Source organism: Giraffa tippelskirchi, chromosome 7 (genome assembly GCF_054371585.1).
Source record: "Giraffa tippelskirchi isolate mGirTip1 chromosome 7, T2T-mGirTip1v1.2.pri, whole genome shotgun sequence".
Lineage (NCBI taxonomy): Eukaryota > Metazoa > Chordata > Mammalia > Artiodactyla > Giraffidae > Giraffa > Giraffa tippelskirchi.
Genome location: NC_137281.1, coordinates 148,477,535 through 148,489,016, shown reverse-complemented (window position 1 = coordinate 148,489,016; position 11,482 = coordinate 148,477,535). Strand labels below are relative to the sequence as shown.

The following is an 11,482-nucleotide window of genomic DNA, read 5'->3' as shown; positions in this document are numbered from 1 at the left end:
TCTTTTCCTATAGCAGTATGTAACTACATTCTATACAGTATATACATTTCTATAGTAGTATGTAACTACAATATATAGCTACAGTACATAGTTACATTCTTTCCCCGTAGTAGTATATAGCTAACAAATGAAACACCTTGATTTTCCTACAGTTTGGATAGAAAAATAAGATGTGTGGTAAGCAATCACAGTATTCTTGCCTGGAGAATCCTCATGGACAGAAGAGCCTGGTGACTACAGTCCAGGGGGTCACAAAGAGTCGGACACAAGTGAGCAACTAAGCACAGCACAGTTCAGATTTATTTCATGTTTTGCAATTACTTTATGTCAATCAGAATAGAAAACAGTATTAGTAACAATCAAGTTGAGAAAGGATGGTAGTGACAGTGCTGTCACTAAACAGAACCATTGTTAGCCAAATGCTAAAGTTCTTTCGAACAAAGCTATTCACTGTCCATGGAAACCACCATGGTCTTAGGTTAATCATTTACATTTTTCTCTTTTGCATGTTTATGAGCCAAACAGACTCAACCGTACAATTTTAAATGGTCTAAGATAAAATTTTGATAGTCTGCTCGGGGAAAAGTTTAGGTTCATCATCAAACATTAATATTCTTGGTATGAAAGCTAAATTGAGGCACTGTTCTTTCTCACACTAGGAAAAATAAAAAACGATTCCTTTGAATAGTCATTCAGGTGTAAGGAACTGGATAGGGTACAGTGGTTTTTAGGATTAAGAAGTGTGCCTGGGAAGAGAAAGAGAAGTTAAAGTCTATGAAAGTGGAGAGGAATCAGAGTCATTCAAGCAACAAAAAGTATTTTTCATTTCTTGTGAGCAGCCCAGTCATGTGTAGCCGCTGGTCTGAATTTCATTTTATAAAAGTCTGGTGGTACTGCATAGGAAGCCTTGTAGACAAACCCCAGACCTACTCCATGGTCTGTGATACTTCTATAAGCCATGCTGTTTTAACAGGTAAATACAAATCTAAAAAGATATTTAAAAATTTTTGTTCTCTGATGCCAAAAAGGAATGAGAACTCCCCTGACCCCCGCTTTTTCATAAAACACTTTCTTTTAAAAACTTGCAATTTAAATCCTTTTTGTCTGTTTTGGAGATGTATGCTAATATTTTTTAAAAGGTGAATAAACCTTCTGCCAGTTTTCCATCCCAGGACTGTCTTCTGGGGGCAGGGCTGTTGGAGCCACTTTGAAATGAGAGCATTTCAGGGGTACTTTGTCTTCCTGACGCTGGGAGTTTAGCCTAAGTGCTTGGCTCCAGGTAGTAACTTTCTGTTTGTCACAAAGATATGAAAAGTTTTCATTTCTTTTGGATACAGACAGTTAACACGTCAAGAATGGATCATATCTGCCTGGCTTTATAAAAGGGTGAGAGGTCCTTGTCTCAGCAATCTCTTTAGTGACCTACCTGTAATGTGCATCACGGTCTGATTTAATGCTGATTCAAGAATTATCTGGGATTATGAGTTGGCAGGTGATTTTACTTTTAGTTATGTTTTCCCAACGTGTTCCAAAACCAGATGAAGTAGTAGAATTTATCAGGAAGTCTTACAGTTACTCAGGAAGAGAGCTATTGCTATCTTTGTTTTAACAAGGGGAGAAGTTGAAACATAAATAAAGGGAGGGCGCTGTGAGTCAGTGGCAGAACTAGGAATGGACCAGCAGTTCAAACTGATTCTGAATGAAGAGGAGAAAAGAAAACACAGAAATGCCTCATTTCTTCCCCCCTCATAATTTAGTTTGATTTTCAAGTTAAGTGAACCAGCTTGCCCTACAGGTCAATGGAATATAATGCTGCGTCCTTTTCAGGGGTGGTCACCCGTGGAGCATAATCCTGTAATCCTGCTTCTCGCACAAATTCAGACAAGGTCAAGGAATCAGACTTAACTCCACTATGACCTTTTCGTTCTAAAAATAAGCCAGTATTGTCTCTGTAGGGAAGGCGGATGGAGCGTGTGAATAATGGCTCTTCAATTCCCAGCAGCTTCCGGGTATGCCAAGAAATTACCTGTAATGCAAGGATAATTTTTTAATGGGAATTTCCTGAAAATACAACTAAAATCAAGTAAGTTTTACTTAGTTTCATAGACCTCTTGAATGCTAACCCCTCAAGCTAATTCTATGAGGAAATAAAACAATGAATACACTGAAAGACTTCCCACCCTGGCATTATCAAAGCACATTTCTTAACAGAAACATCACATGATTTATCTTTCTAAAAGTACCACTTAAAGATGTTTCTAGGCTCTTGGATCAAATAGGCAAGATGGGTTCATTTCTCTTTTTTGGCTGAGCAATTTGACCAACAATATGAGCAGATAATATGGTCAGATTAGGAGCCATGACTTTCTCTAGGAAGGTTAATGAATAACTTGTCTATAAGGGGCTCAGTTAATCATCAACTAAGAAAAAAATCATTACTCAAATAGTAATGCATTGGACTGGAAATAAATCTCAAACACTAAAAAGCAGACATTAAAATTCCAGTTAAAATTTATTAGTGCTTATACTTGTGTATTTTTTAAAAATACTTTTGCCAGAATTTTCAATGTCTCTAAAATATAATTTGTATTCACTGAGTACCATGCCACATGATATGCTCGATTAAACTGTCATTGCACTTTCAAAGTCTAGTTTTAATTGTAGATCTGCTATAACACTGCTATTTGAATTCATATTCTGGTTCTGGGTGAGAATGTAGTCCATGAGACTGCTGCTAGAACACAGTCAAAGGAGTACATGGAATGAATTTGCATTTGTTTAAAAATACTGGCCATAGTTACAAGGCTATAAAATTCACACCATAGATATTTCTAAGCCTGATGCAAAACTGCACATAAAATGCATTTTAGATAAGTAAGATAACTTTCTTATCAAATCTTACTTAAATTGGAGTTGTTCAGACTCTAGGGATGCTGCTGCTGCTGCTGCTGCTGCTGATGCTGCTGCTGCTAAGTCGCTTCAGTCGTGTCCGACTCTGTGCGACCCCATAGACGGCAGCCCACCAGGCTCCGCCGTCCCTGGGATTCTCCAGGCAAGAATACTGGAGTGGGCTGCCATTTCCTTCTCCAGTGCATGAAAGGGAAAAGTGAAAGTGAAGTCGCTCAGTCATCTCCGACTCTTAGCGACCCCATGGACTGTGGCCTACCAGGCTCCTCCGTCCATGGGATTTTCCAGGCAAGAGTACTGGAGTGGGGTGCCATTGCCTTCTCCGACTCTAGGGATGGTTGTAGGTAAAAGACAGAGTCTATATCATTGCCTTGCATTCCCAGTGGGAATACTAATTAAGGTCTGTAGCCACTGAGGTTTCAAGATTCAAAAGACAAACACAGAGGAGTTCCTTAAGCTGAGTTCCAATTAAACATGGAAGGAATGGAGAAATAGGAAATCATCATTAGAATAACAGTAATAACTGATGCAGGGAAGATACATTGATGAATGCTAAAATTATCGGGCAAAGCTTTAAGGCGAAACAGGTAATTTGCATAGCCTCAAACTACCTCCCCCAGTATGTTTAATACTGTGGTCTTTACTCAAGGTCTGCGCCATGCTGTGCTTAGTCGCTCAGTTGTGTCCAACTCCGCAACCCCATGGACCCTGTGACCACCAGGCTCCTCTGTCCATGGAGATTCTCCAGGCAAGCATACTGGAGTGGGTTGCCATACCCTCCTCCAGGGGATCTTCCCAACCCAGGGATTGAACCCAAGTCTCCCACATTGCCTGCAGATTCTTCACTCCCTCCAGGAGAGGGAGCTTAATTCTCCTCCCTTTGACTGTGGGCTGGACTCAGTAACTCACTTTTGATGAAGAGAATATGAAAGAGAAACACAGTAACTGTGGTGAAGAAATTTGCAGACACCACCTTAACCCAGTGATCAAAGTTAACATCTCCAATAATAGATCATGTCAATGCCATGTACTCCCTGCTATGATTAAATGATATCATCATCTATGTGATGGTTTCCCCACAAAGCATAATTTCATGGGAAACGTGAGATAAACTAAGTGAAATCTACAAAATACCAGGCTACTACTCTTCAAAGTGTCAAGGTCATAAAAGACAAAGAAAGATCAAGAAATTGTCCTATATTGGAGAAGACCAAGGAAACAGGACAGCTAAATGCAATCTCCAACTAGATCTTGGAATGAGAAAAGGACATCAGTGGGAAAACTGCAGAAGTCTGCATAAAGTCCATAGTTTGTTGAATAGTTCTGTGCTGGTGTTAATTTCTTTGTTTTGATAAAGGTATCCTGATTACATAAGATGTTAACATTAGGGGAAACAGGATTAAGAGTACATGGGAACTCTCTGTACTATTTTTGCAACTGTCCTGTAAAACTAAAATTACTTGAAAATTTAAAAAAAAATTTTTCATTTAGTGACAATTGCTGACATGTTGTTTGTGACATGAGTTGTGCTATTTAAGCAGCTTGCTACAAGGCAGGTGTAGTAAAATTGCTGAGATATTATGAAGCTGATAAGGCTCTACTTTGAAATATACGATCAGGCATATAAAAGGAATGTGCAATTCATCTGTTCTTCTCCAAATATTTGTCACAGAGTTATCTGTTATCTTTTGTTCACTTGGAGTGAATGGTTAAAAATATTTTGAGAAATATTTTTTTAAGACAGAAAGCTAAAGTAAACGCAGTGCTATCTTGTCTATTAACAGCTTGTCCCTAGAATAAGTAGGGACAAGAAAAGGACAATATAGAAATATTTTCTCCTTTTTACCAACCGAGTGCATCACTACAAATGAGAAACACAGGAGAGCAGTTTCCAGAGCTCTCTTGGCCAGGGAAGAATAATTAGTGCTTCTTTTCTTCTGGACTCCTCCCAGTCTAACCTATACATTTAGCTCTTCTCTGGTCATCTTAGTATGTCCTAGGAAGGACAAAGGGAAAGGTGAGTTATTTCTGTAAGGGAAGTATGAGTAGTTGCAAAATTATGAAAGTAAAAAGAAGCTGAAGAGAACAGAAACTAGCCATGAATTAATTGCAAGGCTTATAAATGGGGCTTCCCTGGTGGCTCAGACGGTCAAGCGTCTGCCTGCAATGTGGGAGACCTGGGTTCGATCCCTGGGTCGGGAAGATCCCCTGGAGAGGAAATGGCAACCCACTCCAGTATTCTTGCCTGGAGAATTCCATGGACAGAGGAGCCTAGCAGGCTATAATCCATGGGGTCGCAAAGAGTCAGACATGACTGAGTGACTTCACTTCACTTATAAATGGGAAGCACAGTTTACATGTGATCCAGTTTCTTAGCAGCCATGTCCAAAATTCTGTACAATTAAGCAACCTGTCCTGACTCCTCCCAATCTCTAAAGCCTGTGAACGATGATAATTGAGAGTTGGCATGAAAAAGATAACTACATTGCTTAAGTGTTGTTATGAGATAAAATTGTGGATATACTGTACTAGTGCTATAATTACAATGGTGGGGTAACAAACGCTTAGTGTATCAGTAAGGAAGGTATCTGTGGTATGCTTAAGGTCATGTTTGATCTCTAAAAAGTTACCTGTATCATAGTGTATAATTAGCTTTTTTTATGTGGACTTGTCAAGCAAAGCTTATCAACATACCTGTATGAATATCTTTATCTTTGTTACCCTAATAATTTCAAGGAGAGGCCATATTTGTCTACTGACTTTGATAATAAGTATTCCAAAGTTTGTTTATTCAAACTTCTTGGAATATAAGGAGAGACTACTGGGTTCATCATTTACTCTTGAGATTTCAGAAGATATTTAAGACCTCTTGCTTCTTGCAAGACTAGAAAAAGCATAATTAGAATTTTTATTATGCACATTGATATTGTACTTTTGGAATGAAAATGTCAAGGAAAGCAAAATGACCTGGCAGACTTTTAACACTTTCTCATGATGAAAGTTGAAGTTTTTGGTATTTAAATGTTTTAGGAATTTATATTACAAGTTACTATTTTGCATTTCTGTTCCTTATTTTTATTTAGAAAATTGAGTACATTATATACATAAGTAGAAATTAGACGGAGAAGGCAATGGCGCCCCACTCCAGTACTCTTGCCTGGAAAATCCCATGGACGGGGGAGCCTGGTGGGCTGCCGTTATGGGGTCGCACAGTGTCGGACACGACTGAAGTGACTTAGCAGTAGCAGCAGAAATTAGAGCTCATAAAAATGGTTGTATTATCTTTGAACATAAGAAGAATAAGATATTTACCTGGTAGTACTTGGTAGCTACATGAAAGCATGATTGTAATTAATAATTTGTAATAAGTTGTCCTTTTCTATATTATATATATGTGGGTTCAGAGTTATAAGATTTTTCATTTAAAGAGGCAATATTAAAAAAAGAGGCAATATAGTGTAGTGGTTTAAATACAGCATGGATTGGGATATTATACAGAATATATTTGAATCCTGGCTATTATTATCTGAATGATTTTGTGTAAGTTGCTTCACCTTTCTGGCCTCAGTTTTCTCTTCTGTAAATGGGGATTAAATGAAGTAATAGATATATGGTGTCCAACATACAGTAAAAACTCAGAGAGGATAGCTATTGATAAGAGTACAAGAGACTAAATGTTCACTTAGAACTATGTATTTAACAATTTAAAGGATTTCTTTATATTCTGTTGTCAGAAAAAGGACTTTATGTATTAACAAAGATAATTTTCTTACTTTCTAAATCATATAACTTATGGAATTATATAGTTCTAAGGACTGATCAAGAGTTACCTAGGGGGAAACTCCTTGGCAGTCCAGTGGTTAGCCCTCTGTGCTATTGCTGATGAGAACTTGGGTTCAATCCTTGGTCAGGGAACTCAGATCCTGCAAGCCATATGGTGTGGCCAAAAAATAAATAAAACTCACCAAATTCCCCTTGGGTGGGGAAAAAGGAAAGAAAAAAGGAGTCATCTAGGGAACAAATTCCAGGGCCTACCCGAGACCTAATGAATCAAAAGCTCTGGAGTCTGGAACCCAGGAATCTTTTTTTAATCTCATTTGATTCTAAAGCCTGTCCAAGACTGAGAACCATTGAGGCAGCACATTTATGGGCAACAGTGTAATGAATGAAACCACCGGTATGTTGAGGTGAGAGGTATTCAAGCAAAGGTTAGAAATGAGATTATGGATGGGAAGTTTTGTACACTACAAAATACTATAAATGGAGGGTACTGTTATGCAAAGATAATCATGGACTCTTGGTGCTGGAGAGATCTTAGGAAACTGAGGTGCAGAGAGGTTAATGCAACTTGTTTCAAAGTTAGGGAGCAGAGCAAGCAAAACACATACGGTGTTTTGTTTTGTTTAGTTTTAGTGCCATATGGGTGTTATAGACATAATACGCAGGAGAGCTTTGGAGATGAGGCTACCATGGGCTGGGAAGATCGGGAAAAATTTCCTGGGGAGATGAGAATTGACTGGGGTCATGAAGGATGACTAAGATTCATAGTAGTTATGCAGGGGGAGGGGGAACTGAGCAAAGATGTATTAATAGGAGGAGGAATGCATGAGACAGGTTTGCAAGGGTGTGAGCTTGACCTGTGAGGCTGGAGCAGGAGATTCATGGTGGTGGGAGAACACTTGTGGAGGATCCTGAATCCTAAGCTAAGGAGTTGTGTGTGTGCCTAGTCGCTTTTGCGACCCCATGGACTGTAGCCAGCCAGGCTCCTCTGTCCATGGGGATTCTCCAGGCAAGAATACTGGAATGGGTTGCCAAGCCCTCCTCCGGGGGATCTTCCCAACACAGGGATTGAAGCCGGGTCTCTCGCATTGCTGGAGGATTCTTCACCATCTGAGCCACAAGGGAAGCCCACCACTGTGAAGCTAAGGAGTTGAGACTATCTAAAGAAGGCTTCTGAGGAGAACACTGTGTAAATGGTTGGAAAGTGATAGTCTAAAATCAGGGCCCTTGAATCCAAAGGGCCTATGCTGTGCTACGTTACTTCAGTTGTGTCCAACTCTATTGTGACCCTATTGTGAGCCCACCAGGCTCCTCTGTCCATGGGATTCTCCAGGAAAGATTCCTGGACTGGGTTGCCATGCCCTCCTCCAGGAGATCTTCTTGACCCAGGGACTGAACCCATGTCTCTTGTGTCTTGTGCATTGGCAGGCAGGTTCTTTACCACTAGCACCACCTGGAAAGTCCCCAAGGGCCTATAGACAGAGGCTAAAAGCAGGCAACTAGAATGTTGTGTATATTCTAGTAAAGGTCTGATAAAGGCCTGAACAAGTGGGAATGGAGAAAACCAGATGATATAGGAGAGAGAGTTCTTGGGATCTGTGTGGGGAATCAAAGGAAAGAGTGGAAGCAACCACTATGAGCCTGGGGGACTGGGAGTATGATACCACCACTGGCAGAAATCGAAGGCCAGGTTGGAATAAAAGGAAGCTGGTTTGAGATAGATGGTAGTACTGCTGCAGTGCTCTATCAGGAGACCATATACAACTTACCTTCATGTCCTCAAAATCTGTTATCCCCATCTGAGGGAGGTTTGAGCAGTTTACATGTATGAGTTTTCGGCCACTGATGAAGTTTGTGGTAAAACACTCCTGTCAGTACAATGAGAACATCACTCAAAAGATGGATGGCCAATACAGGAAGAAAAAGCAAGAAAGGGAAAGGGAGGAGGGAAGGAAGGAAAGAGGCAAGAAGGGAGGAATAAATAAATCATGTTTGTTGCTAGCACAGTACTGAGAAAAAATAATTTTAATAATCCTAATAATCCTACATATTTTAAATTCTTGATTAAATTTCATACTGCTTTTTTTTTTTTTTGGCATGATACAACCAGTGCTTCTTTCTTACCTGAACTACATTTTTAAGTACAGAAGTACCAAAGATTTCAGATCTTGTGTTGTTTGTAGTAGCCTAAGAACATACTTGGCAGTGAAATAAGAGGATTCACTCCATTTTAAAAAGAAAACTAGTCTTGGTTAATTGGCTATAAAAATTAGTACTGGTAGGTGATCACAATACATATAACACATCGGGGGTAGATACTAAGACTAACAATACAAGTTCAAGTTAAGGGAGCTGCTAATAAAAACAAAGTACCAAAAAGTCTACCTCAGGGACTTCCCTGGTAGTCCATCCAGTGGTTGGGAGTCCGCCTTCTGGTGTGGGGGATGGATGCAGGTTCCATCCCTGGTCGGAAAGTTGGGATCTCACATGCCACAGAGCAGTTGCCAAGCTCATGAGCCACAATGAAGACCCAGCGCAGCCAAAAAATCAATTTTTTTTAAGCTTAAAAAAAACCCCAAACCCAAAAAAATCTACCACAGATGAAATCTTTTTAGAAATACAGATTTCTATGAAAAGAAGCCTACATAAATTAGTCTTTATTCAAGGATTGTAAAGAAGTATAATCACCATGATGAATAGGAAAAACAAATGTGACCTTTCCCTCCTCTCCCAATATACGAATATATGTATATATCAGTGGAAAGGCCAAAATTAAAATCCAAGTTACCTCTACCATTGTCCATGCCTGTCCTACACTTCTTCCAGTAAAGATGCAAAATCTCAGGAAAGCATAGAGGAATAAGAAGTAAAGGAATTAGAGTATGTAACACACACACAAAAATGTTATTTTTGTGTACCTTGTATTGAGGGAAGCCTAGCTGGCAAATCCACTTGGCAACTTTTTCTGGGCTCCATTGAAGATACTCAAATTGTAGATCAGAATTTTTTTTTGGCTGGGTGTCTCTATCTTTATATACCAGTTGCACTGACTCTAGGGACGGATCTTGCTTTTCACCAGAGGACTCTTTTAAATCCCTCTGAGACTCAGAGAAAACAGAGTAGAATTCATAATTGATATCAGAAAGCTGGAACAGATTTTGGAGTTCTTTAGAAAACTCATAATCTGTATTCACTGAGTCTACTTCACTTATTGGAAGAGGCTCTAGTACATGGTCTTTTGAAACTTTAGTTTCTTTTAGTAACAACTTTCCTATTGGATAGTCAGAGTACTCAGGCTCATCCCTGTCGACAGAATGTTTAAATTTGATTGCTTCTGGCCTATCTTCCTTGGCAAATTCTACAGGTGTCTCTCTTCTAAGTAGTTGTTTGCTTTTATCCCATAACTCTAAATCTATCTCCCTAGTTGGCTCTGTTTGTGTCTTCTCTTGCACCTCTGGTTTGATCTTCTGTGGTGGCACTTGACCTGTTTCTTCAGTTTCCTCTGGTTCTTTCTTTGGAAACTCTGCTTTAGTTTGTTCTGGGGGCTCTGGACCTTTCTCCTCAGTCGACTTTCTTAGTGTCTCCTCTGATCTGAACTTATGTGATGGTGTTAGGTCTGTCTCCTCGGTTGACTTTTTCTGCTTATCTTTTTGATCTGCTGGTTTGGTGTCCTCTGGTGGCTCTAGAACTCTTTCTGAAGTTGACTTACTTTGTGTCTCCTCGTGAACTTCCAGTGTGGTCTTTCCTGATGGCTCTGTAACTGTTTCCTCAATTGGTTTTCTTGACTTTTCCTCAGAAAACTCTGATTCGATCTCTTCTAGTGGCTCTGGAGTTTTTTCTTGTGTTTCCTCAGTAGCCGTACTTGGTTTCTCTTCTGGAAACCCTGGTTCGGCCTGCTCAGGTGACTCTGCCCTTTTCTCTGTAGGTGACTTACTTTGTATTTCCTCTGGATTCTCTGATGTAGTCACCTTTGGTGGCTGTTGATCTGCCTCTTCAATTGATTTTCTTGGTTTCTCATTTGGAGATTCCGGTTTGGTCGGCTCTGTAGGTTCTAGACCTGTCTTTTCATATTGCTCTCTGAGTGACTCCTCTGGAACCTCTGGTTTGCTCTCTTCTATGGGTACATCCTCAGGAGCATCCGGTTTGGCTTCCTCCTCTGGTTCCTCATGCTTTCTGTCCACAGAGACTTGCAAATCCTTGAAAAGCTCTCTTTCTATTTGTCCAAAAGTCTCTGATTTTACCTCTAGGGGAATCTCTAGCTCAACCTCGCTGAAAAGGTCTATCCTGAACTTGTGGGGAACCTCTTCCTCGGACGTCCAGGTTGGTTTTAGGTGCGGAGGCAAATCTTTAGCACTCTCTGGTGTCTTCTCTTTGAAGGCCTCTTCCTCTGTCTCTGGCTGTGGCTCTTGGTCAATCTCTACAGGAATCTCTGAGCCTGCCTCTGCCACGCTGCCTGGTTCGATATCTTCAGTCACCTGAAGAAACTGAAGTTTCGGTCTCTCAGTCTTCAGGTCTTCCTTTTCCTCAGAGGGGGAATCGTAATCCTCTGGGACTTCAGCCATGACGCAGATGAGCCGTCGCGCCCAGGCCGCCTAGCAACTCCAACTTCCGATAACGTCTCTATGGAGACCACGACTTCCGGCCAGGTCTCAAGGAATCTTCCCCACCGCCGGGTTTTGTTTGTTCTTTCAAGCACTGACTAAAAATCTGCTATGGCTGATTGAACTGAACCCCCCACCCCCACCCCGTCCCCCGAGCCCGGGTCGCCAGCCTCCGCTGACCAGAGCTCCCGTGA

The 11,482-nt window shown here is 40.5% G+C and overlaps 1 protein-coding gene across 5 annotated transcripts; it reads right to left on the bottom strand.

Moving 5' to 3' along the window:
• Window positions 1–278: 278 nt before the first annotated feature.
• Window positions 279–11,277, bottom strand: SAMD15 (sterile alpha motif domain containing 15). 5 transcript variants are annotated; one of them, XR_014059604.1, is made up of 4 exons: window positions 9,606–11,277; window positions 8,457–8,555; window positions 2,903–4,903; window positions 279–2,026 (listed from the first exon to the last, which is right to left on the bottom strand). XR_014059604.1 is itself a non-coding variant. In XM_081510532.1 (3 exons), exons 1-3 carry the CDS (start codon window positions 11,247–11,249, stop codon window positions 1,790–1,792), a joined length of 1,980 nt encoding a protein of 659 aa, XP_081366658.1. In that variant the 5' UTR covers window positions 11,250–11,277; the 3' UTR covers window positions 279–1,789. The 5 variants fall into 5 exon arrangements, 2 of the variants coding, with proteins under 2 accessions (XP_081366658.1, XP_081366659.1); XR_014059603.1 differs by having other exon boundaries at window positions 4,754–4,903; XR_014059602.1 differs by having other exon boundaries at window positions 4,758–4,903.
• Window positions 11,278–11,482: the final 205 nt, after the last annotated feature.